The sequence below is a fragment of the Xiphias gladius genome, chromosome 9 (assembly GCF_016859285.1).
Source record: "Xiphias gladius isolate SHS-SW01 ecotype Sanya breed wild chromosome 9, ASM1685928v1, whole genome shotgun sequence".
Taxonomy (NCBI): domain Eukaryota; kingdom Metazoa; phylum Chordata; class Actinopteri; order Istiophoriformes; family Xiphiidae; genus Xiphias; species Xiphias gladius.
In genome coordinates, this window is record NC_053408.1 from 7,780,887 (window position 1) to 7,807,516 (window position 26,630).

Here is a 26,630-nt window from a genome sequence, read left to right on the forward strand (position 1 = left end):
CACCATGTCATGTCAAGTTTGGCTCACTAGTTATATTATCTTATGAATGGGTACAGATTTTTGCATTTGCATGTATATATCATATGTAAGCATATGACTATGTGTGTGTATGTAGGTATATGTATTTATATGCGTGGATGTATGCGTGCACATGTATTATACTCATTGTAGTAATAGGTATCTTGAGTGTTAAAATTTCTCTAGATCTGTAATGTTGAAAAACAGGTGTAACTATACATGGGGACGTACAGAAAGAGAGGTTGTCTTTTCATGTTGTAGTTGTCAATATGGTTAACATCCACCAAAGTGTGGTACCTGAACAAGGCCAGCAGGGCGGCACCGATGAGGCTGCGGGTGAACTCCTGCAAGTCATCATCAGTCAGCCTCTGACACTCGGGAACCATTGTGATCCAGCTGGGGGCAGCGTGACGTTCCCGGTGCACGCGGCGCACAACACTTGCTGGGAGACGCTGAAGCAGCCGCATCAGTCGACACTGCGGACGAACACAGACACACACACACACACACACACACATTAAACATTAGTGTTATCATCTGAAGACACATTCACGCAGTCTGCTGTAAACAGATCTGTGACATTGTTCTTTTCTCCAGCACTTGTGCATTTAATTACAGTGTTGTTAGTGCAAAGAGAGCCAGCCAAGTCCTGAAGGACAGGTTATAAATCAAAGGAGTGTGAAAACACATTTGCAACTTTCTCACAGTGTACGCATGTGTGTGTGTGAGTGAGTGAGAGACTCACCTGCCAGCGGCCATGGTTGGAAGGATGGTAGAAGGAGGCAATGCTGTTGAAGAGGCAGGTCAGCGCTTTCTGTGCAGGGTTTCCTGGTCCACCCTGCAGGGATATAAAGTAAGTAGGTAAGCAGCTGCAAAAAAACCAAATATGAATCTTTATGAGAAAAAGTCTGCATTGTGCATACTAATAGTGCTGTGATCCATAACACCAAGTGTCCAATGTCGTAGGAGTTGGTAAGATACCGTGGTGCCACCATCTGACTGACCCCAACTGGAAGGTTCAGACTGCGTAGGATCCTGGTGAATATCTACAGAAATACGCACAAACACACACACACACACACACACACACACACAATGGAGAGTTTCACCTCATACACATGGCCCAGCAGTCCCCGATAAAAGACATTCACAGACAAACTTGCATACCCACATAATTCTGCTAATGACTCACTGTGGGAATATAAGAGGTCCAGTCCACATAGCCGATGTTATCATTAGCAAGTCGTGCGAACAGGTTCACTAGGTGCTGCAAGACATCATCACATAAACAATCAGTACAAGTACAAAGAACATTCCCAAGTGACGGCTTTCATCCAAAGAAATAAATATAGCCGCTTTAAAAAAAGAGAGGATGTTCAAGACGAGAGGAAGTGTGCACAGCCAGGGCACTTTGGGCCAAGAGGCCTGATGAAAGGTAAGCAGAGACCCAAATGGAAAATGTTATCTGCAAGTCAAGTGGAAACCTATACTTAAATACAACATTTAGATCATCGCCATCAGGAAATGTGTCATTCCAAATTACTCTATCCATTTGCAGGAAAAAGGAAAGCTACATAATTCATTCCTCAGTAAGTTAAAATATATTTAAAAATCCAACATCTGGTGTTGTAGATTTATGAAGAAATTTGAGAGGTGGAATTTTTTATTGATTTAAACTCTGTGTAACTTTGATTTTGCATAAAGGCTTCAATTTTAGTGCCAGTGAACAGTTTGTAAACCTAAGTGTCAGAATATTTAAAAGGGCTCAGAAAATATCTGAAATACTGTGTGTGTAAGGACCAGTAGTCCTCATGGGGACCAAAGCCCGGTCCTAACGAGGCAAAACCTCATTTCTGAGGTCCTGGTTAAGGTAAGGGGTATGGTGTGAATTGAGATTAGATTAAGGTTAGGGTTAGGCATGATTTGGTTATGGTTAAGGTTAGAGTTAGGGTTTGGGTTAGGCTTTCCACAATGAATGTAGGTCAAAGCAATGTCCCAATAAGGATAGCTTTGCAAACTTGTGTGTGTGTTTGTGTGTGCCTGTGTGTGTGTGTGTGTGTGAGTTCCTCACCCCTTCCCAACTTGGCTGATTTTGCACTGACATCCAAAGATTCATTAATTCATCAAACCACAACCTGAAAACACACACAAAAAAATACCATTATATTCATACTCACTGACACAGACACACCTGAGGCTGAATTCCCCTCATCTAACTCTAATTCCCCAAAATGTGAACTCACTCCGTACCCTGTAGATTTTGGGAAGAGAGAGAGAAAAACTAAAATGGAAAAATAGAGTATTAAAGATGATGCATTGTGGAAACTTTGCAGAAACTGCTGATGAAACCGAGAGTAAATCCTGACAAATAGCTTGCGAAAGAGTGAAAACACTAAAGAATGCACTGAACGCTGTGAAGAGGCTTGGTGACTGGAACACAACCATGAGGGGTGTGGAGAGGGAGCGAGGGGCATAGGTTTTCCAAGAGAGCAAAATATTAGCAAAACAAAGAGAGAGGAGGCAATGGTAACAAAGAAGGAAATGATTTATTGAAGCTCCCAGATGCAAAGGTGTGAACGCTTACAGACCCTGTAAATGTGTTTATACATGAAATGTACACTTAAGGCAAAGCATTTCGGATGCAAGGTTACGAGATGCAACCAAATCACTTTATAAAAATAATGAGATTTAACAACCACTTTAAAGGTTGAGTTTCCATTACGGGACTAAAAATGGCAAAAAAAAATGTTACATATTTTACCTTTTTCTGCTGGCAGAGATTCCTCTGTAAATAAATTTTATAAACCCTTTGTTTTTAGCTCTGGCTCTGACAAGCTGCACTTGGCATCCCGTCCTGTGTCTAAACAAAGCCATTCAAGTATCCTCACTTACTGGAAGCCCTGGCTGTGTTCCTCTGGGGGCATGATGGTGGGCAGGAAGAGCTCCATGTTACTGATGGCCTTCTGCATGACCACGTCAAACACACAGAGAAGGGGGCGCCACTCATCCAGCATCTCCTTGGTGGACGGTGCGGGGAAATACCTGAGAATTTCGCAAGCGCACACACAGACATAAGCCCACACAAACACACACGGCGACGGCAGAAATGAGTACAAACAGATGCAGATGAGCAACGACAGACTGGAGATACAAATACACACATTGATCTATAGTACACAGCTCAACTGGAGATCAAAGCAATACATTATCCGGCGCACAAATTACATGATCACAGAGAATGAGACTTACAGTCTGCAGCTTTTGATCAAAGCCTTCAAAATGTGGTCCACTGAGCTGCAAACAAGCAGAGAGAGGAGGTGTTTGAGTGCGTGTCTGTGCAGGAATTCTGCTTTAACTAGCTTGTGAGATCCACATGTCCTCACCAAGGATAAACCATCATTATTCAGGCTGCAACCACCAATCGTTTTCGTCATCACTTGATCTATTGGTTATTTTCAATTCATCTGTTGGTCTATAACATATCAGTAAACAGTACCCATAAGACCTTACTAGAGCCCAAGGTGAAATCTTGAAATTGCTTGCTTTATCGAACCATCAGTCCAAAACTCAAAGATAACTAGTTTAAAGAAATACGAAGACTTCATGTTCGGCTTATTTATTAAGACAAGCTTCATTGCCAGCCGGGTTCTCTTTTGCAGGAAGGCCCTGATCACAGTCACACAGTTGCACACATTCACACCTGGAGCTGCCCACTACAACCAATGGATGTGTTATAAGAACCGGATACCGGATTCAAAAAATTCACAATACGAAGAGTAATAATTGATCTTGTGTCATGTCAGCTGTTGTACAGACAGCTTTTAAAGTGGTGGACAACGTATTGCGGGCTGCAGGAGTTTTTTGTTGCAGTACCCCCGTTGGCCACTAGGGCAAGCTAGCAGGCTGTGGTGATCTTTTGGCCCCTGGAGCAGTTGGGGGATAAGGGCCATGCTCTAGGGCACTTAGACGTGCTGGTAGGTGAATTTTGTTACCTCTGGAGAGATCCAGGCTAGCTGTGTCCACCTGTTCCCAGTCTTTATGCTAAGATAAGTTAGCTGGCTACTGGTGGTAGCTTCATACTTAGCGTACATACATGAGATGTAATTCTCTGCAAAAAAGCAAACAAGCGTAATTCCCAAAATGTCAAACTTGTCCTTTAATGCAGATTGGTATTTAGGATAAGTTTTGGGTAAGCAGTAACATAAAAAAACAAAAATACTGGGTTATGGAACCAAGTACCAGCCAATACGGTGTTTCAACTTCTCACAGCAGGTCAATGTAAAGGTAAAACTACATACTTGGGGAACCAGATGAGTCCAAGGTGCTCAGTTTTAGAGTAGACGACTCTCTCGTACAGATCATAGAGTGGTCGCCACGGCAACTGTAGGTCATCCCTTGATAGCAGTTCCTTCTTCCTGTTTGAAAAAGCAGTCAATTATCATCTGTCCAGCCCATTTCAATGGGGTTTGCAGTCAGGTTCTTTGACATTCAAACCTTTGAAAAAAAAAAAAAAAAAAAAACCCTTAGTGAATGCAAAATGCACTAATGTTGTATTGATGTGAGAAATTACAGGGTGTCTGAAAGGGTCCGTAATCGTGGGAAATTGATTCACTACCTCACAGGCTGTGCTCAACATGACACTGTGGTTCTTTGTTTTCACGTGCGTAACTGGACTGACAGCTGCAGACGTTAGTAATTCGTGGGTGTAGACCCAGCTGGTATAAAAAACTCGCAATACAACCGTCCTATAAGGTGCTCCATGGAGAGCAGTAAAAAGAGGGTTTAAGATGTGAAAAGTAGACACAACTGGCCTTTTTGCAAGCTAACCACACGGTGAAGTGACCTCTTGATTCTTGATTTTTTAAACACTCTGTTAAACGTTGATATTGCACAGTAACTGGTGTGCCACTGATGAGTATTATATAAGCTTTAAAGCAAAGCGAGTTCTTTAATCCTCCTGAGAAACTTTTACATTTCTTTCTTTGTACTCTATTACTTGGTTCTTTGTTGAATCGCACTTCTTATAGGAGTAAACCTCCAAAGAAAGGTTGAGACTCCCTGCACTGGAGAGTATGCACAATTTCCAAAGCCTCAGATTCCTCTTGTCTCCTCTTCTCTCATTCATCTAACAGCCATGGAACAGATTCTCATTGGGGAGATTTGAAAAATGGAGGAAAGACAAGACAATCGGGGAACTGACTGTGAAATGCGAGGGATAAAAAAAGGAAAAAGCCTATTGAGACCCAATGTGTGATGTTTAGTATCAAATGTATCTCTCAGCTCTGAGACCTGGCACTTAATATACAGTTAGCACAGATCTTTCTCTTTTCATCTAACGGAAAACACTCAACATAATGACTGCCAAATGACATCTACATTGAGATTTCGTTTTGTGATGAATGTGAAAATCATGGAAACAACTGGAGACAAACGGGAAGTGTTGAATGGGACCGTCTTGGAGAATATCTGGCCGTCGCAGGAGGAGTGACAGATCCGATTTGAAAGACAAAAGCAGGGAATTAAAAAAAAGGTCAGGGCTTAAAAGTAATAAATGTACTTCTAGGCCAGCGTACTTTCTTTTTTACTTACAATGAGGATGTCTGTTGGAGCGCATGTGTGTGTGGGTGTGTAACAAAGTACATTTGCTCAAGCACTGTACTTGACAATTTTGGACAATTTTGAGGTACTTGTATTTTACTCAAGTGTTTCAGTTTTCTGCTCTACTTTAAACTTTTACTCCACCACATTTAAGAGAGAGATGTTGTACTCTTTATTTCTCTACCTAGAGTAGGTAAAACGGGTTCCACCTTCGCCAGCCAAAACAGTAAAAATTCTGCTCATGCATCAATAGCAATGTAAAAATGTCATATCTAATAATGTAGCCGGCACAAGGGCCGTTCTCTGCACAAAGAGTAATTTTAGTTTTGATGCTTTAATGTACCAAGAAGTATGACTTTGAAGACTACTTCATACGATTGCCATACATTCCGTAACCACTGCATGTGCAAGCCATCTTGCTGCATTCTGATTATATGACTTCATTTCAGTTTTATCACTGAAAACATCTAAAAATTATGCACGTATTCAGAGGTCTAGAACTGGGCTAAGATTGTCGTTTACCTGCAACTGAAGATCTATCAAAACTTCAGTTTTGTCAGATGCATTTTGTACATTTCCTTGGAAAACGCTCGTACAGCACGAGGGGGAATTCACAATGAAGCCGCGGCTGCTCTAAAGAGAGAGAAAAGTGACTACACGACCTTTGCTAAACAGCAGTTACTGGGTCCACACGTGACCACTACAGAAAAATGGTACATGCTAAAATGTGCTGTAGTTTAACAGTAGCACAAGTAGAGAAAAGTCATAAAGTCAGTAAACTAGTTCTGTAATGTTAGTTACGCAGTAATATCTATCTAAGTTCATCTAATATTAACCACCATAAGCTACTGGTCATCACGACCAAATAAGGCTGCAAAAGCCAAACCCCATGAGTGTATTGAATTGAGCCATGGTTCATTTTATTGCTGCTACATTTTAGTTTTCATTTGTAAAAGGCAGATTGTGTACTTTCTTGACTGAACAGCAGTAACTATTTGTTTTGACGCGGACCCAGGTCTAGGTGCAGGTGTACACGGCCCATAATAATAATTTCTAAATTACTCTTGTTTTGCTTTTTCAACGCTGCAGGTTGTTCAAAGTTCCAGATGGCAGCATTCCTAACGACGGGGAGGTAAGTGAAAAATCCACTTTAACACATCATGTGACTTGACATCGGCATACCGCTTGTAGCACAGCGGCGTTTACCACCGGTGCTGTTTTGTGATCTCATTATGCTAAAGGATACCAAAGGGCAACAGAGGCTGACGCTGGGGTGTCCAGCTTTCTAAGGTTAAAAGCTCCCTTTACCCCAAAAAAACGTCCGACTGTCAGAGCTTGTTATACTGAATATTAGTTTTCCTGTCATGTTTTATTAGTTAGACAGTTATTTTACTGTGCTGTGCTGCTTATTATACGCCATCCATCCATCCAGCCATCCAGCAGCAGGCTACCCATGCATCCTTCTCCCCAGCCACGTCATCCAGCTCCTCCTGGGGGATCTCAAGGCATTCCCAGGCCAGATGGGATATGTAATCCCTCCAGCATGCTCTGGGCCTGCCCCGGGGTCCACAGAGAGGCACCCGGGATGCATCCTGATCAGATGCCCTGAACCACGGTTCCTCTACCAAGCTCCAGCCAGATGTCTGAGCTCCTTACCCTGTCCCTGAGCGAGAGGAACCTCAGACATCCATTATGCATGTGTGTGGTGTTCGTGTCAAACCTACTTGAGAAGGTGAATGAGCAGCCTGGCGTAGCTCTGCATCATGTGGGGCTCCAGGTTGGGCAGCGTGACCAACTCATAGAGCAGCTTGACGAAGAAAATGTGGTCCTCTTTGCTGAACCGCCGGCTGTACAGCTTCAGAAACCTGAGGGTGAGAGGTGAACACCTGATCGCTCCCGGCTTCAAACCACAGGAAACACACAGCTTCAGTGGCCCACTGTCCCAACCTGAAGCCTTGACTGACCTCACAGAGTTTGACTTGATGCCAAGTGGACAAAGTGAATTAAAAGTCCAGTCTTTATTTAAAGTTAAAGGGGCAGAACACAGTGCCCTGATGCTCCTTTAAGGCAGACACAGTAGCCCAGCGAGGATCAGTATAACCCTGTGGGCTCCTCTTTAACCACTGACACTTACATTTTTGGCACTTTATTTCCCATTTGTTGACCTGCAATAGACTTAAAGATCTAGTACTGGATACTTGGGCTGTGCCTTTTTAAAGTATATGACATCTTATTATTATATTGTGTTATATTTTATTATTATTTATTACAGCTCTTGCCACCTGTAAAGGATAGTAGACACACTGCACACTGTTATATGGTTCCCCTGCCGCAAATTAAAGATCATTAATTCTGTTTTTGATGTTATGTGTAAGTCACTGATAATTTGTTAGGATGTAGTTTGTGGTTTTGTTGCGCAAATCTAGTATAACGTCGCCAAAAATGACCTTAGAACAAAAAATTCCTAAATGAACTTCCATATAGACCAGTATTATGAATCCCAAATGACTAATTGTGGGCTCAACTTCTCGTTGGACAACCTCGCTCCGACACTTACGAGAAGAGTTTCCTGGACCAGAAAGTGACCCCGGGCCACAGCTCCCTGAGGAGTACGGCTCTGGACAGGTTCGCCTTGATCTCCGCCAGCAGCTCCGTGGCCTCCCGGTCCAACCGGTCGGCGTACGGCAGCAGTCCGTTATACACGATCTCCTTCTGAGGGGCAAACCCGGCCATATCCCCGTCCACAGTCATGTCCCCGCTGGAAAGCCAGGTCACTTCTCTGCAGTGTGGCAAAGCAAAAGCCTTCCTCTTTATTTAGTGGATGCTGCGTCTTCTCGGAAGTGCGCTGCCGAAGTTAGCGGGCATAATCCGCTGTTGTCCAGCCACCGGGCGGAAGGAGGCTGATCGCGGGGGGAAAGTGTGTCACGCTAATTGAGCTGTGCAAAGCCCTGGACGGCGAGGGCCGGCTCCGCTCTGACCTGCAATGTCACCGCTCACTTCACAGCCCGCGGGCGTCCGCGGGCGCGGCGAACGACCGGCCCGCAGGCCGCCGGAAGGGGCGGCGGGACCCTGGGGTCGGGCTCCGATTTCGGCCCCGCTGAGTGCGGCGAGTGAGGGCTTTGACACGTCAAGGCTTTCGTGTGCGGGTACTAGGTGGCGGGCCGGGAGGAAAAACCTGGAGGACTACAAATCCCAGAGGCGCTGTGGGATTGCGTGCTCCGAGCTAATCTAGAGAATATTAGGATGATCTGATAACTGGATTAATGTCCCTCTCCCGTTCTTGTGACCCACGGCCCTGTATTTGGATAAACAAAGGCATGACTTTAGTGAACTATCTATCTATCTATCTATCTATCTATTTATCGATCTATCTATCTACCTATCACTGAAATGTGACAAAAAAACAAATCAGTTACAGTTCCCAACAACAACTCCTGCTCATGCTATCCATGTCTACCCTCGCTGTCTTATGACACCTTCATCCCCAACCTTCTCCACTCCTGCGCTACTGTGTACCCTTCCATATAAATCCTTTTACTTTAAGCCCATGTAATTCTCTGACCACTACACGGTTAGAGTGGTGAGGCAATTGCAGGACATTGTCTGGCCTGCCCGGCACTGAGGTTCCTGCTCTCAGCAAGAGCTTAAAGCATAATGCAAAAGCTGTTTGAGTTCTTTGCTCGGGTTACTTTTAGAGAAATTGGGCAATTGCTGCTACGCCACCTCAGCCTTTTCTGAGGGTGACGGAGTGTATAAAGTGCCCTGTTTCTCGACCCCGCCTCAGTCTCACTAGAAGTCTTCTCGTTGTTTTTGCAAGTTTGACTACGGCCCATGAAAGCATTGCAGCCTTCAATCAGTTTCACCTTTCTGAGATGGCGGGCGGAGCGCCCTTTTTAGAACTATTTTCTCTCCATAAAGACAGACTTTGAGAGAGAGATCCCAGAACAGAATGTGCCTTCCACCAGGCATATCAGTCCAAGATTGTTAAGCCGGACTTTGCCAAGTAATCTTACATGAGTCTTTACCTTTCATGTCTCCTCAGATCTTAATATTTTTGGGCTTTTTCTGACTCTCAGAGCAGTGAAAACAACTGCTTTCACTGTCTCCAACGTTGAACCACTTCCAGGAAGAAACATGGAGTCTGTTCCTATTTGTTCTTCCTTATAATGTTTTTAGGTATCTGGAAATAGAGAATTTGTTGGAATTTTGTTGTGTGTGTGTGTGTGTGTGTGTGTGTGTGTGTGTGTGTGTGTGTGTGTGTGTGTGTGTGTGTGTGTGTGTGTGTGTGTGAGTGAGTGTTTGTATGGGTACAGGCGCTTGCATGTGTGTGCATGCATGTGTGTACACATCTGTGAGATTCATTAATCCACAAGTGAAGTCTACAGATGGAAAATATGATTCAGGATAACGATGCCTCTTTGACTCAGCAGGGAGAAGACCAAACAGAGAGAGACAGAGAGAGGGACGGGGGGGGGGGGATGGAGGAAGAAGATAGAGAGAAAGGAAAGAGAGATGATGATCCCAATGGAAGTAGATGTTTGTGTATTTCATCAGCTTGCTCATCTTTAGCTCACAATGTTCTGCAGAAATCAAGAAAGTCAGTCCCAAAACACACACACACACACACACACACACACACACACACACACACACACACACACACACACACACACACACACACACACACACACACACACACACACACACACACACAAACACACACATCAAGCCTCTCATTTTCACAAGGGATTTATGGTTATGCCAGTTTTCTCGCTCCTAAAATATTGGAAAACTCTGACAGCCAATAAGTGTGTGTGTGTGTGTGTGTGTGTGTCTGTGTCTGTGTGTGTGTTTGTGGTTTTCAATGTGTTAGAGCATGTTTATGTGTGTGTCTAAATTTGGAGGGTGAAGAGTGTAAATGATGTGTCTGGGAAACCTGCATCGAGATGTCAACAGAACACACGCACACACACACACACACACACACACACACACACACACACACACACACACACACACACACACGCACACACAGAGTTCCTTCCATCCAGCTGGGTTTCTTGCTGGGAGATATGCAGCCCAGTTCATTGCCAGACAGACGGGTAATATATGGCCCTCACTCCTCCCTCACACACACACACATCATACACACACACACTCACACACACACACACACACACACGCACGCACGCACGCACGCACACGCACGCACGCACATTCTCAAACAAATACATAACCACATAAGAACTTTCTACAGAGCTAACAGGGCTGTCCACATGTTCTGCACTCAGATTCCTCTCTCACCAACCTCTTCCCTGCTTCTTTTGGATGCTTCACTGACAAATTGCCGAGGAAACTGTAGTGGTGATCCTTGGTCCAGATGCCAAGTTGAGAAGGAAACAAGGAGACAAGGAAATAAGATTGAGAAAAAGGAGACGGACATTCCATCACAGCCCCTGTGGAGCTGCAGCAGGGACAAGCCTACCAGCCGTGATATCTAATTGTGAAGAAAGGCAGAACTGCAAGGAGTACGCAGGTATGTAAGGTTAATTCCCTCTTTATCTTCTTCTTCTTCTTTTATCTCCTTGGCAGCAGTCGTGCTTGTAATGCATGCTAGTGTGGCAGTATGGTTGCTATATTTCATGACGACCGCATATGTGATTTATGTATCAACAGGAATGTGTCTGCTGAGAGGTTTATCCCGGCTTTTGATATTCTTCTATGTAGCAGCTGTGTGTGCAGGTACCACACACGGCTCTCACATCTGCATTCCCCCACAGAAACACACAGTCTATCTACATTTAGATTTATGCGCAAATACAGTTTGTCCGTCTCTCTTTCTATGTCATTAATGCAGACTCAAGTTTAAAATCACAGGCACAGACCACACACACTTGTGCCTCTTCTACAGGTGTGGGTGGTGCAAAGGTCAACAATGTGTCATCAGAAATCTGTCGTCATCCATGTGAGGAACTGATGGGTTTGATCACTGAGATCCAGGGCCTGCGTATTGTGACCAGCAACTTGCTTGAAGACCTGGAGCGAGTAGTAAGACACACAAATACGCGCACATGTATCTGCATGTTGGAATCTTTTGAAACTACATTTATTTTCATATAGCATGGGCAAGAAATTGGATTTTAGAAGAGGAGGTAGAGGAAGAAGAAGGAGAGAATTTTAGAAAATAAGTTTGTTGTTTGGTGTTACATTTTAACATTAGTGACACATACATTTTAATGATTACTCTAAACAATTTTAGACAATTTCCAAGAATACTGTCTAAGTATACCAGCCTTTTCAATGCACTTTACATTTCATCTGATGGGGTTGAGTTTTTTGGGAAATTTGTGTGAAAAAAACCAACAGAGCTGCCCTTCTTCCACTACAAATGGAACAAGGAGCAACAGTCTTTTTCTGGCAGGAAGCACTGTGGTTTGTGGTAAATGTCCTGGTAGTTTTGGGGGAAAAAAACACGCGGAAAGAATACCATTAGTGTTAAAATGTTGGCTACTAATCAAATCACCACCATTCTAGCCAAATCCAGCAGGTCCCTGTGTACAAATACAGGTTAAATCTATATACTATAGATATAAATAGGGGGGGGAAAAGTTTTTCATTACAATTATTTTAATTTTTTGAAGATGCTACATTTATGTTTTTGTTTTCTCAGTCAAAAGAAAATGAAGATATGCGCATATCTTTGGCTGAGCTAAGCGAGAGCAGCAGTAGCAGCAGCAGTGGCGGTGGCAGCAGCAGCAGCAGCAGAGGTGGTGGCAGCGGCAGTGGCGATGGCAGCAGCAGCAGTGTTGGCAGCAGCAGAGGCGATAGCAGCAGCAGCAGCAGCAGCAGTGGCGGCGGCGGTGGCAGCAGCAGAGGCGACAGCAGCAGCAGCAGCAGCAGTGGCGGCGGCGGTAGCAGCATCAGCAGCGATGGCAACGGCAGCAGCAGCAGAGGGGGCAGCAGCAGCGGTGGTGGTAGTGACAGCGGGAGCGGTGGCAGGACCAGCGGCGGTGGCAGTAGCATTAGCAGCAGCATCAGAGGTGGTGGCAGCAGCAGCAACAGCAGAGGGGGCAGCAGCAGCGGTGGTGGCAGTGACAGCTGGAGTGGTGGCAGGAGCGGTGGCGGGAGTGGCAGTGGCGGCAGCGGGAACAGCGGTGGCGGCGGGAGCAGCGGCGGCGGCGGGAGCAACAGCAGCAGCAGCAACAGAGGTGACAGCAGCAGCAGCACTAGCAGCAGCAGCAGAGTTGGAGGCAGCAGGAGCAGCAGCAGCGGTAGCAGCAGCAGAGGTCTTGGGAGCAGCAGCGGCAGCGGTGGGACCAGCAGCGACGGAACCAGCAGCGGTGGCAGTAGCATTAACAGCAGCATCAGAGGTGGTGGCAGCAGCAGCGGCGGTGCCAGCGGTAGCAGAGGTGGCGGTAGCGGCAGTGGTGGCAGCAGCAGCATTAGCAGCAGCAGCAGTGGCGTTGGCAGCAGCAGCGGCAGTGGTAGCAACAGCGGCGGTGCCAGCAGCAGCGGCGGTGCCAGTGGAAGCAACAGCGGAGGGGGTGGGAGCAGCAGTGGCTGGGGCGGCGGGACCAGCAGTGGGGGTGGCGGGATCAGCAGTGGCAGGAGCAGCAGCATTAGCAGCAGCAGCATAGGTGACGGCAGCAGCGACGGTGGCAGCAGCATTAGCAGCAGCAGCAGAGGTGGCGGTAGCGGCAGTGGTGGCAGCGGCAGCAGCATTAGCAGCAGCAGCAGTGGCGTTGGCAGCAGCAGCGGCAGTGGTAGCAACGGCGGCGTTGCCAGCAGCAGCGTCGGTGCCTATGGCAGCAACAGTGGCTGGGGCGGCGGGACCAGCAGTGGGGGCGGCTGGACCAGGGGTGGCGGCAGTGGTGGGAGCAGCAGTGGCAGCAGTATTAGCAGCAGCAGCAGAGGTGGCGGCAGCAGTAGCAGCAGCAGCATTGGCGTTGGCAGCAGCAGCGGCAGTGGTAGCAACGGCGGCGGTGCCAGCAGCAGCGTCGGTGCCTATGGCAGCAACAGTGGCTGGGGCGGCGGGACCAGCAGTGGGGGCGGCGGGACCAGCGGCGGCAGCAGTGGCAGCAGCAGCAGCGGTGGCAGCAGCAGCAGCGGAGGCAGCGGAGGCAGCAGTGGCAGCGGTGGCAGCAGTGGCAGTGGCAGCAACAGTAGAGGTGGTGGAGAAAGCAGCAGCATCAGCATTAGCGGGAACAGCAGCAGCAGAAGAGGTGGTGGAGATAGCAGCAGCATCAGCATTAGCAGCAGCAGCAGCAGCAGCAGCAGCAGCAGCATCAGCATCAGCATCAGCATTAGCAGCAGCAGCAGCAGCAGCAGCGGCAGCAGCAGAGGTGGCGGCAGCGATGATGACAATGATCTTGACAGAGAAAGAGACAGGGAGGTCTGGTGTATGCAGGATGGACGAGTGTACGAGCACGGGGAGGATTGGGAAGTTGACAGCTGCACCGCCTGTACTTGCTGGGTCTGTGTTGAACAAATCTTATGTAACTACAAGCTAACATATTAGCCATGAGGTGTTCCCAGGGAGAGCGCAATGCAAGTGTCTGATTGAATGGATGATCTGTCATAGATAAACAGCAGACCGTGACATAATTTAACATTTTGTGTCACCCAGAGCTTTTTTTAATTCTTTAAGGGGAAGTCCAAGTGTAGTCCCAAATCTTTCTACGTTTTGATTTCACGTCTCACAACAGTCAAGTCAAAGTCGTCTTTATTTTGATGACTAAAGTCTGACTTGAGTCCAAGTCTCATTTGTTATTTTAATCATTTAAATACATGAAGTCTCTTGAGTTTGACTTGATTGCTGTAAGACTTGAATAACTTGATATTTTATGCTTTAAAGATCTGGCTTGACCTGAGACTTGAATGCCATAACATATTAGTCTCAAGTTTTCACCTGTTGAAATCCAGGAACAACAGAAGGGTCCAAATCCTAATTCTCAAGTCTATGGCTCTGATGCAGCCTATAACCTTAAAGAAATCATTGGTACCATTCTCATCTGCCCATTGAATATGAAGCTACATGTCACAGTTCATTCAGTTACCAATTTATTCTCTGCCTGCCTTTGCCAAGAATCACACGCTCTCTTGCCATTTCAGACCCTGCCACTCACACCTGCCCTGCACTAACCCCAGCTTTTCCCGCCTTCCAGCCACCTGACTTCTCCCCACCCACCTACTCACCTGGTTTTCAATCCCTGTTTACTTCCTAGTATATATACCAGTGCATTTTCCACCTACACGCTGCCAGATTATCTATTGTGCTATTCCAACTGTGGCTCTCCAGCCTTACATACTTGTTTTTGCTTGCCTGTTTTGACCTCCTGTTTGCTTTTGGAGTTTTACCTTGTTCTCCTACCTACCTGTTGCCAACCACTGCTTGCTTCCTGACATTGCTTCCTATTTTTTCCTTGCCTGCTTTTGTCTGCAGAAAATAAATAAATGGAGGCTGTTTTGAACTTTTAATCAGTATCTCAAGGTTGTGCGTTTGAGTCCTTCTAATTCTGAGCTCGGCACTACAGGCAGGAGACTGCATTAAGACTGGAAACAGCTGGCCTGGCACTGTTCAAAGATAAAAACAATCCAGCAAATACAGGAAGTCACTGCTCCCAGCCACGAAATGGTCTGGCGCACATTCTTTAATGTGCATGAGATTTAGAGGTGGTGAAAAGTAAATGGTTGGCTTAACTTAAAATAAAGACTCAAACCAGTGGGAAACAGCTAGTTAGCTAAAGCTCATATAATATCTTGTTTGTTTAAAGCATACAAAACATTGAAAAACAACTTGTGAGTTCACGGGACATTATGTGCCAGACTATTTCTTGGCCAAGAGCCTTGACTTACATTGCACAGAGCCAGGCCAGTTGTTTTCCCCTGCTTCCAGTCTTTATGCTAAGCTAATGGTCCATTGGCTGTGGCTTAATATTTAACAGACAGACATGAGATTGCTATGACTCTTCTTGTCTAACACTTGACAAGAAAGCTAATAAACCTATTTCCCAAAATGTCAAACTATTTCTTTAAAGTGCATTTACCAGTTGGGGAGATTTGTATCCAAAATGATGGTCATTTTTTTTCCAGAGCTGCCTTGTTAGCTTTTATCTATATCTTATGCTTGCTTTATCATCCTGAGTCTGTTTCTCTTCATAAATTATCATTAGTTTTGTCAAAGATGGATTGTAGGAGTACACCTATGAGTCATGACAGCATACCATTCCTCTGCAAAGTTGGCATCTAGGAAAACATCTGGCTCAATTAACATGGTATAACTAATGGTAACTAAGTGTTACAATATCTAAATGTATGAATACTGGTCTGTCTCTCCTTTACCTCGTTTAGGATGGAAAGGTGGTGTGTCAGCAGGTGTCTTGCCCTCCTGTTTCCTGTGTCAATCCATCCTTTATTGATGGAGAGTGCTGCCCTGTCTGTCTCAGTAAGTTTGTTTTATCTGCAAATGTGATATAGTGTTAAAAATGTGTGCTAAAATCACAACATTTTAAAGTATACCAACGGTGTATGTGTCTCTGTGTATAAAGATAACAAAGATGGCTGGTCCCCATGGTCTGAGTGGACCCAATGTTCTGTCACCTGTGGACGTGGAGGGCAGCAAAGGGGCCGATCATGCAATGGCATCATGCCATCCTGTGCTGGCCCGTCAGTCCAAACACGCAGCTGCATAGTGATGAAGTGTGACCGCAAGGGTAGGGCATCACTCTGCACATCTGATCTGTCACATCTTGACTGAATTTATTTTTTGTGATTGATTGAGCACAACCAATCAAAGGGAAAATGAATATTCCTCAAAGAGCAGAAATATGGAACTTAAGACAAAAGGATTTCAGATGCAATCATAATTGAAAACATGTCATTTTAGTTCTGTAAATGTGTGGAGCTGTGGTGGTGGTCTGTGTTGAATTCTACTCAAAGACATTTCCAGGCTACTACACACAAAGAAACTGGACTTTTTACAATCTGTATGTGCATGTTTCATGTCTAGTGCGTGCGGATGGGAACTGGGGCCTTTGGTCTCCTTGGTCTGCGTGTACAACCACATGTGGAGAAGGAGACATCACACGAGTACGTCTGTGCAACAACCCTCCACCACAGAGAGGGGGCAAAGGGTGCTTGGGTAGTTCCAGGGAGGCCCAATCTTGCAACAACACACTATGCCCCAGTGAGTACACGAGCGCAAAAGCACAGGCAAACTGCACCCTGCTATTTAACTGCCTTACAGGTAAATGATATGTTTGTGTGTAGTTGCTGGCGGTTGGACAACCTGGACTGAATGGTCACCGTGCTCAGAGTCTTGTGGAGGAGGCCTTTCAAGTCGCCAGAGAGAGTGTTTGAACCCTGCACCTCAGAACGGGGGGAAGTCGTGTGCTGGAGACGCTCTGGACTATGAAGCTTGTAACAAGCAACCATGTCCTATAGGTAAACTTAACCATGTCCACAAACCTCAGACTAGAGGTACATCTTAAATGTGTAAGCAGATATTATTCTATAAGTAGGCTAAGCTTCACATCCATGGATAAACCTAATCCTTTTTTATTGGAGACAACATATTTTCAAACAATAGAGGATTAAAAACAATATCCTAGTGTTTATTCTGCCTTTATTCAATTATTGAGGCTAAGGACATAATAAAGGATTCAAATATGAATTTTCATAGACCCAATCTTGGATTATTTCTTTTGTGACTCTGTAAAAACAACTCATTGCCTTAATTTGCACGCACATGTGTGTATGTTTTCAGACATGTGTGTCCTGTCAAATCCCTGTTTTCCTGGGGTCCAGTGCACATCATATAGTGATGGATCATGGGAATGTGGACGCTGTCCCTTGGGTTTAAATGGCAATGGCACTCACTGTGAAGATGTGAATGAGGTAATAACCACATATCTTAAAACTGGTTAAAGCTGGGAAGTAACAATCTATCATGAGGGCAGGCATAGGATCAGACTACAGGACATCAGGCTGATAATCAGCCAATGTCACAGATGTGGGGCACTGGAAACAACAGTTTGATTTTTTTTCCAATATGGCATGTTATAATAGAAGTCAAGCAATTCTGCATCTACAGTAGGGATGCCTTGAGAGGCTCTGACATGCAGTCTAGCATGTAGAGAATTTTTCTAGGGATGTCAATTTCGGTCTGTCTGGGAGGTTGGTCCAGCACTGTTGCAGTAATGCCATCATGTGGGAGATATTTCTGTTTTTTAGCTAAATGTTACATAAAACTATTGGACAGATTTTCATGAAAGTTTATACTGCTATTCGTGGTCCCCAGAGGATGAATCCTAATGTCCTTCCTAACGACTTTTACACTTTATGCAAGTTATGAAAGAATCGAAGGACATATGACTGGTCAGAGTTCAACCTCTGGTGTATAACTTAAGGCACGCCGATCCCTTAATCTGACGCAGTGACCATCTCAAAAGACATAAACATTCTGTAGTCTGATCCTGACGCAAAGTTACTCCTGTACACAACACCTGTAACACAGTTGTACAAACAGTTCATGATTGATATGAACATGGTTAATCCCTCTACCTCTTCAGTGTGAAGTGGAGGATGTCTGTGTTACAGAGTGTGTAAACACAGACCCTGGGTTCTACTGTCTGCCCTGTCCTCCTCGCTATAAAGGCACACAGCCATATGGCCTTGGACTGCAGGAAGCCCATAAAACCAGGCAGGCATGTGTTTTACTCTTTGAACCTTATTTGTTTATTTATTTTGTATGAACTACTGTCTTTGCTTTGAACTACAACCACTATTTTATTCTCAAATGCTTGCTTTTGTTGTAGGTGTGTGAACCGTACAATCCTTGCAAAGACAGCACACACAGCTGCCACAAGTATGCCAAATGTTTGTACCTGGGCCTGACATCTGAGGTCTTGTACAAGTGTGTGTGTGCTGTTGGGTTTGCGGGTGATGGCTTTTTGTGCGGTGAAGACTCTGACCTGGATGGCTGGCCCAACAACAGATTGACCTGCAAGAAAAATGCAACCTACCACTGTCAAAAGGTAAAAATACACCAAGACTTCAATGTTAAGGATTTTTGATCTGACTAGCTTGAGCTGTGTTCTGGTGGGATGTGATTCAACTAAACTGAGTTGTGATTGGCGGCAGGATAATTGCCCCAGGATACCAAACTCTGGACAGGAAGACCTGGACAACGACGGACAGGGAGATGCCTGTGATCCTGATGACGACAATGATGACATCATAGATGAGAGGGTGGGATTGTGGTTAATAACTTTGAGTCTGAAAACAGTTGATATTCCCATCCCCTGTGTGTGTATGTATGCATCAATGTTTGGCTGTTCGGCATAGGACAATTGCCCGCTGGTGTACAACCCTCGGCAGTTTGACTCTGACAGAGACGGGGTCGGGGACCGCTGTGACAACTGTCCGTTTGATAGCAACCCACTGCAGACAGACACCGATGGCAACGAGGAGGGAGACGCCTGCAGCATTGACATAGATGGAGATGGTAGGAGCTACTAACCAAACCATGCCTGGAACATATTACTTACTCATAGATACTTAGCCAATGTTTTATTCTCCAATTTCCCCTCTTTAATTACACATTTGTCCCATTTAGCCCCACTTGTCCCAAACTAAAGTTTTCTTACCCAGCACCGTACCCCATAGGTGCCCAGTATTTACTAAAATACTTATGGTATAATTTACTTTTCTTTTCCTCTACAATGCCCACTTGTTAGTCCCTTGTTCCCCAAAGTCTTGTTTTCTTCCAGTGTATTTACATTTAAGTATCAGTTGGAACGGGTCAGAATTATTTTGGTACCTGATTCATACAACAGAACTACAGTGTAAACTGTGGCCTGTGGGCTCATAAAATGTTACCGTAATTTACTAACTCACAAACATTGAATTTAGTGTTAAATTATTCTTTAAATATGGATTGAATTGCGTTTACCCAAAAACAATACTGATTCATATTGGTTGGTGTGTCTTGTTTTTTGGTATAATAAAAGAGTAAAAGCCACATGAAATGCATTTTATCTGCTGTTTGTGTGTGTGTGTGTGTGTGTGTGTGTGCGTGTGTGTGCATGTGTGTGTGTGTGTGTGCGTGTGTGTGTGTGTGTGTGTGTGTGTGTGTGTCCCTCTTTATTCAGGGGTTCTGAATGAACGTGACAACTGCCCCTTAGTCTACAACACTGACCAGAGGGACACAGACCTGGATGGTGTTGGAGACCAGTGTGACAACTGTCCCCTTCTATACAACCCACTGCAGGTTCCTGAAAACACACACAAGTAAAAACACACAATGCTTAAAAGTGCTATGTTCTGAAAAAACTACAGTTACGGTGGTTGTGATGCCGCACAGAACATCTGGTCCTGGGTGCATATTTCAACACAGGGATCCAAAAAAGCCATTTTAACAATTTATTAGTGGCAGTTAATCGGTGACAGATGGATGAGACTTGTAATTTAACACTATTTAAACACATACAGTATATTGCACGTGGGTATGTTTGCAGTTTGACTCTGACAGTGACCTGGTGGGGGACATGTGCGACGACAACGACGACATTGATGAGGACGGCCACCAAAACTCTTTGGACAACTGTCCCTACATCCCCAATAGCAACCAGGCTGACCATGATAACGATGGGAAGGGAGATGCCTGTGACCACGACGATGACAATGACGGTATCCCTGACAACCGGGACAACTGCAGACTGGTGCCCAACAGGGACCAGCTGGACTCTAATGGTAAGCGCTGTTACAGTTTTTCTAAATTCTGGGTGGCACGTAGGTCTTCACACCCCCCAAACAAACAAATAAAGGGTGTCATTTCTAGAAACTCAAACCTAATCTACTGAAACTCCATCAACAGAACTGAGACTATCTCTGATATCATTGTACAGATGTGAACAAATGCTGATTAATTTGCTGTCACACTGGGAAAATATTTTGGACAATTCATGATAAATGGATTTTGCAATCGTGCAGTCAAATCTTGGGACTATCACACCAGTATGTTTCCAGTGGTCCAGGTCATATTAAGGTTGGACATAAACATAAACAGTTTATGGCCCTCTGTAGTGTCAATAATCATACCAAAAAGATGGTTTAATCTCATCGCTTCATACAGGACTTTTTCAGCACATTTGCACATGATCTCGTCCAGTCCTTTTTGTCCCCTTCTTGGAAAAAATAATAGATAGTCACAGTGTTTCACTCAATATCTTTATTCATCTCTATCTCAGGTGATGGCAGTGGAGAAGCATGCTTTGATGACTTTGACAATGACAGTATTCCAGATGCGCTGGATCCCTGCCCACTGAACCATGACATTGGGTCTACAGACTTCAGGAAGTTTCAGGTTGTTTTGTTGGACCCTAAAGGCACAACACAGTCTGACCCCCTCTGGGTGATCCGCAGCCAGGGTAGGGAGTTGCTGCAGACGGCCAACTCGGACCCTGGCATCGCTTTAGGTCAGATTGTTTGAAAAATTAAAACCCACTCCAGGTATAATGAAAATTGTTGTTGGAGTCTAAAAAGCAATTGTCCCCTTGGTTTAAGCAGGATATGACAAGTTCAATGCAGTGGACTTCAGTGTGACGTTTTATGTGAACACCAACCGAGATGACGACTACGCAGGCATTGTGTTTGCCTATCAGTCCAGTCAACGCTTCTATGTTGTCATGTGGAAACAGGTGAGGCTTGAATGCTGACTTTAACACTGGTGATAACTCCTGTTGGCTTCAATAATAGTAATAGATATTTCATCTAAATTGCCCTTTAAAACCTTTAATTTGGGGTTTTGAGTGAAAAGTTATATCCATCTTCAAATATCTCCTTGACCATAACCTCCTTTGGATTTCTTTGTATTAAAAATTCTGACTTTTCAAGCACATCTTTTTGTGCACGGTGACGGTCCTCAGACTTCTACCACTGCTCGTATGTCAACTTAACCTTCACACGCATTCCCTCTTCCTATGAGAGCAGGTGTCTCAGGCCTACTGGGAGCAAAAGCCGTCCAAAGCTTTTGGCACAGCAGGAGTCTCCATCAAAGTAGTCAACTCCACCACTGGACCTGGGGAGTATCTACGCAACGCCCTCTGGCACACCGGAAATACCAGAAACCAGGTATGAATCAGTGACATTGTGTGTTTGTCTTTTTACAGAATGTTCTTCTTGTCATAAACCACACCAAAGTTCTTTTTTGAAGAGACGACATTAAATGACCTTGAACAGACCATCTCTTGTTAGACTGACACAGTAAAGATCAGATGCTTAAGTGCAATATTCTTGTCCCCCCTGACATCTGCGTGTGTCTTGTTTCAGGTCAGAACATTGTGGCATGACCCCAATAAAATTGGCTGGCAGGATTACACAGCCTACCGCATGCACCTTATCCACAGACCCAAGACTGGGTTCATCAGGTACAAAGACAGTCACCATCTACAGTAACTTCATCATATAAGTTGTCATTTTTATCACTGGACGATCAGCAGTGGTTAGATTTATTCAAGCAGGAGTCTTGAATAAGAACAGCATATGTGAGGGAATTACTCTTCCTGTCTAAATTTTCTCCTCACTTTTGTCTGGAAATGTTGCTCTGTTACATAGTTATAGTTATTTCTATAGGCACGGATAGTCATAAACGAGACAGCTGATATAGGAACCTGTACATGTATTGAGTTCAAGTGTTCGTTGCTTGACTGGAGCTTGACTCTTTGGACCTTGAATTTATATTTTCGTGTTGTGCTGTTATAAACCAAGGCTGGATTATGATCATGGAGTTCAACCAATTTTATAAATTAGAACAATAAAGATTTGTGGGCTTCCTCCAGGGAGCAACAGATCTTTCCTAGTGGAAATACTTCACCCTTGTAACCTTTAACTTTTAATTTACAGTTTAAGCATTTGATATTATTGGCCTTCCTTTTAAAGGACCAAAACTGACATTTACTACATAACGCATATACACCATTTACCAAAACATGCTTTACTGTCTTAAAATTTTGAACGTGTCTTTTCACCTCATTCAAGCAGCCACTGGTTTGCGTCCATTTCTGTATACTATCAAAATCAGCCTGTAGGGACCTCAGATCTACTTGGGTTCAGTGAACTTCATGTCTGTATCAATTTTCGTGAAGCAACAGTGTGTAACATTACTGATGCATAGAAATGCGGTGCCGACTTTTCAGATCAATCTGCATTTACAACCACTAACATGTGAAACTACAGTATATTACTTCAGTAACAATACCAAAAGACAAACGGCTCAGTGATCATCAATTTAAAGCGGGTTTTACCGTAAGTGTCTGCAAGAGGACTTTCATAATTTGTTGAAGTGAATGAAAACAAATTGCCGAATGAACGGTAGAAGCAAGAGAATTCAAAACACTAAAGGACACCTAAAAATCACCAGCTACTCTGTAAAGTAAATGCAATTTGTACAAAAAGGGTAAAAACATGCAAAAAACGGTGGCATGTTCCTTTAAGTAACACATTTTAGTTCATTTAGGTTTTAGTGCAGCACCAATCTGCTGAATAACTTCTTCGATCTGTGAAAATCCCATTCAGTGTCACCCTTGAAGGAATAATTCACCCTCAGATGTTCTTATACTCAAGGATATAATCAATCTCCAAGAGTTATTTCGTGATAGCAGTGTAATTCACTTTCTTTGTTGTACCCAGTTCTCCCCAACCTGCCACATCTACTTCTACTTATTTGTACTTCTCACTAATGCACTTTCAAAAAAAACCCTCCAGGCAATGAGTTTTCTGTGCTGTGCGCTGTTTCATCTGCAGATGGGGAGAACCACATCAGTAGTATAGCGATGTTTTCAAGCTTAGAAAAAGTGAGGGGAATGAGAACCAAGCTGTTATGTGCCAAGCCCAGTTATAAACATACTCTTAAAGAGCGCTGTCTTTGAAGTTGCAAGCATTGGCTATGCCGCATTCTGGGTACTGAACGGTTGTACTGTAGGATGGCTGTACGACTGCACGCTTATTAAACGGAGACTGAAAAGAAGCTCCTGCTCTTTGATTGTGAAGGACAGAGACACACTGATATTTTGGATGGCTGCTACAAAGCTCCATTATAACTGTTTTGAATATGTCTCCATTTGACGTTATGTCCTCAGTATTATCCACTGGAATAAATGGTAAGAACGGGAGCCAAGAGGAAAATATATAGCCAAATGACACTCTTCAGCCAGAAATGTAGTGTATGTTGCCACCGGTTCACTTCTGTAAGAATAAGCTTTACCAGCAAATTTTACTGAAAGCACAAGAATAAGAGTACCCACAATGCAGGCAAAACTTTCTCTGCCAGAGTTATTTTATTATATATTTTATTATTTGATTGTATTAACATGTGAGCAGCATTTTAATCTTAAGGCTGGTGGAGGTGAAGCTGATTTCAGATATTTTATATATTGTTGGGTGGGTTATAATATTGCATCATATTTTAAAAGATTATGTTATACTCTATAGGTTTTTAAAACCTTAATCTGTAAAGTAACTTTAGCTGTCAGATAAATGTTGAGTAAAAATGAGTAAAAAGTACAATATTTCCCTCTGAAGTGTAATAGAAAAGAATAATAAGAATTTGCATAAGTGGCATAATATTAACTACTATTAAGTACCACACAACTGTACTTACAGTATTTGGGTAAATGTACTTATTTACTTTCCACCACTGATTTTGACATGGATGCAGTTATGGCTGGACTGTATCTACTGTCAAAATATAAGTGGCTTCCATTGATTAATGTTGTGTTAACTGCTGTGTGTTCCCCTGGGTGCAGGGTGGTGGTGTATGAGGGCAGGGACATTTTGTCCGACTCGGGGGCGGTGTACGACCACACCCTGGCTGGAGGCAGACTGGGACTGTTTGTCTTCTCTCAGGAACACGTCCTCTTCTCGGACGTCAGCTACGAGTGCAGAGGTGAGACATCGTGTCAAAACGTTTGTCCTGACTAGTGATCAGCGGTGGAAGAAGTTCTTAAATACTTTTTCTCCACTCTTAGTAAAAGCTCAGTTTTTATAATCAGCAATCAGTATTATCAGCAAAATGCACTTGAAGTATCAAAAGTAAAAGCATTCATAATGCAGAAAATTTACCTCTGTGACTGATATATTATTAAATATTAGTTCATTCTGATGCATTAGTGTGTAAGTACCATTTTACTGCTGTAGCTGGTTGTGTTGGTGCTGGTTTTAAGTGCTTTATATGCAGCCAGTTGGGCCCCAGAAGGGTCACAAGATAAATCTTTGAGGGGTCATGACATGATTAATGGGAGAGGGGAAACGAGAGGGAGAGAGCTCTGCTTCACAAATCTGTATTTATCTTTTGGACTTCTTTCCAATCTTTACTTTTTTTTGTGAAATATTAGATGACTTAACCAATGTTGGCCTGGAACAATTATTGAAATGAAACCATCTGAGAACTTTCTAGGGGAAACATCTAAAACACAGCAGGCCAAAGCCAATGAGGCTAGGAATCACTGATTTATTTATTTTTTAAACAATGGATTGTATTTTAGAATCTCATCTTATGTTTTTATTTTTTATTGCAAAATCTCAACTTGCAAAGTAACTAGTAACTGTAGCTGTCAAAAAATGCGCCTCTGAACCGTAGTGGGGTGGAAATATAAAGTAGCATAAAATGGAAACTCACAAGTAAATTACAAGTGCCTCAAAACTATACTAAAGTACAGTACTTGAGTAAATGTAATGTTTTAAATGTGAAAGTTACTTTCCACCAATGCTCTGTCCTCCAGCATTTGCAATTCCATTCCTCTCCTAAAAGGTGTCTTTCTGATGACCATGTCCGTGATCTGTTTTTGTTTGGTTTTTTCCCCTCAGATAACTGAATTATTTTTGCTGGAAAATTGCTGGAAAACTCTACAACACCCCACCAGAGATGCACATTAATTTCCGAAAATCTTATTACATCTGCGAGCCAGAGAGGGAGGTTGCACCAGACCCCGGCCTTTATCCAGCCGAGACTATCAGTTAGTGACCATCATCTATCAGCTTTTTATGCAACAGTATTGATTTCAGACTGTCTTATTCACTGTATGTTACTGTAGGGCTCTGTGATCTCCTATGACAATTACTTCTTATTGCTTTTCATTTTCGCTTTCCTAAGGGTTGTAAATAATTATTTATTGCCAGATACCGAATATCAAAGGGAGAGGTGTGAGGATAAATCGATGATGGAGTAAGCAGAGCAGATGTCTGGTGGTAACTTCTCAATAAAAGACTGTTTTCCAGTTGTTTCTTTTTTTTCTTTTCTTTTCTGATGACGCCAGTGCAGTAGGCCTACACATACGGTGGTGGAAATGTGGTCTATAGCGCCTCCTAGTGGTGGAAGTCATAATTACAAACGATGAGTGGGGGAAATGAAGAAACTAAGCAGACAAAGGTTATTTGAGTCTGGTAAAGTCAGTGGTCTAAGAAGTACTCCAGTCATTTACTTATATAATAATAAAAATATAAAAATACTCCACTGCAATTTAAAATCCTGATTCAAAATTTTAATCAAATTTTAATTTTAATAAAAGTACAATCAACAGATTGCACTTGAAGTACTCATTACACAGAATATCCCCTGTCAGATTAATTTAATATTGTAGATGGTCGAGCTAACTTTAACTGCTTCATATTGTTTGGGTGTTTAATCTATAACAGTGCATCATATTTTAGAAGCTGAGCATATTTTTGGTAAAATGCAAATATTCGAGTAAAGTCGAATCACAAGTACAGTACTTGAGTGTATGTATGTAAATGTACCTAGTTACTTTACACCACTAGGCAAAGTTAATAAGAATTTAATTAATTGTTCTTAAACATAACACTAGATAAATGATTAAAAAACCTGAAAGAACTAAACAAAAATAAATAATGTATTTCCCTTGTAATAGAGGCAAATATGTAGCCAAATTTCCTTAAAATAATTAAAGCCATGCTTTTAATTTTTCATTTTATTGCCGTGAGGGGTTTTATTTTTCTGT

At 43.6% G+C, this 26,630-nt stretch overlaps 2 protein-coding genes and 1 long non-coding RNA gene across 5 annotated transcripts in view; 2 read left to right on the plus strand and 1 right to left on the minus strand.

The window, feature by feature from the left end:
• psme4b (proteasome activator subunit 4b) overlaps window positions 1–8,349 on the minus strand; it is a 35,611-nt gene extending 27,262 nt beyond the window's left edge. The window contains exons 1-10 of the mRNA XM_040136083.1: window positions 8,174–8,349; window positions 7,341–7,481; window positions 4,317–4,433; window positions 3,268–3,312; window positions 2,911–3,060; window positions 2,090–2,153; window positions 1,211–1,285; window positions 942–1,064; window positions 764–856; window positions 316–494 (exon numbers count right to left, since the gene is read on the minus strand). Coding sequence (XP_039992017.1) covers window positions 316–494; window positions 764–856; window positions 942–1,064; window positions 1,211–1,285; window positions 2,090–2,153; window positions 2,911–3,060; window positions 3,268–3,312; window positions 4,317–4,433; window positions 7,341–7,481; window positions 8,174–8,349 — 1,163 coding nt within the window. The remainder of the gene's footprint in view (window positions 1–315; window positions 495–763; window positions 857–941; window positions 1,065–1,210; window positions 1,286–2,089; window positions 2,154–2,910; window positions 3,061–3,267; window positions 3,313–4,316; window positions 4,434–7,340; window positions 7,482–8,173) is intronic.
• A 2,554-nt stretch (window positions 8,350–10,903) lies between these two features.
• LOC120794826 lies at window positions 10,904–12,342 on the plus strand. The gene is made up of 4 exons (XR_005708166.1): window positions 10,904–11,152; window positions 11,293–11,358; window positions 11,528–11,664; window positions 12,287–12,342. It is a non-coding gene; the product is annotated as an uncharacterized LOC120794826 (long non-coding RNA).
• A 1,607-nt stretch (window positions 12,343–13,949) lies between these two features.
• On the plus strand, window positions 13,950–25,877 carry LOC120794825 (thrombospondin-2-like). Of its 3 annotated transcripts, XR_005708165.1 has the most exons (19): window positions 13,950–14,089; window positions 15,967–16,060; window positions 16,164–16,328; window positions 16,625–16,801; window positions 16,885–17,058; window positions 17,381–17,511; window positions 18,186–18,320; window positions 18,432–18,650; window positions 18,757–18,864; window positions 18,961–19,120; window positions 19,767–19,885; window positions 20,133–20,367; window positions 20,865–21,092; window positions 21,184–21,314; window positions 21,607–21,747; window positions 21,946–22,043; window positions 24,420–24,559; window positions 25,480–25,628; window positions 25,792–25,858. XR_005708165.1 is itself a non-coding variant. In XM_040136193.1 (18 exons), exons 1-18 carry the CDS (start codon window positions 14,018–14,020, stop codon window positions 25,485–25,487), a joined length of 2,535 nt encoding a protein of 844 aa, XP_039992127.1. In that variant the 5' UTR covers window positions 13,950–14,017; the 3' UTR covers window positions 25,488–25,877. The 3 variants fall into 3 exon arrangements, 2 of the variants coding, with proteins under 2 accessions (XP_039992127.1, XP_039992126.1); XM_040136193.1 differs by having other exon boundaries at window positions 25,480–25,877; XM_040136192.1 differs by lacking the exons at window positions 25,480–25,628; window positions 25,792–25,858 and having other exon boundaries at window positions 24,420–24,594.
• Window positions 25,878–26,630: the final 753 nt, after the last annotated feature.

What these genes read in the sequence shown, in the direction of transcription:
- LOC120794825 (XM_040136192.1), top strand. Translation starts at nt 14,018, where the DNA reads ATGCAGGATGGACGAGTGTACGAGCACGGGGAGGATTGGGAAGTTGAC. An exon ending in GATGAAGTGTGACCGCAAGG is followed by an intron (nt 16,329 to 16,624) that starts GTAGGGCATCAC and finishes TTTCATGTCTAG; the next exon opens with TGCGTGCGGATGGGAACTGG. An exon ending in CAACCTACCACTGTCAAAAG is followed by an intron (nt 18,651 to 18,756) that starts GTAAAAATACAC and finishes GATTGGCGGCAG; the next exon opens with GATAATTGCCCCAGGATACC.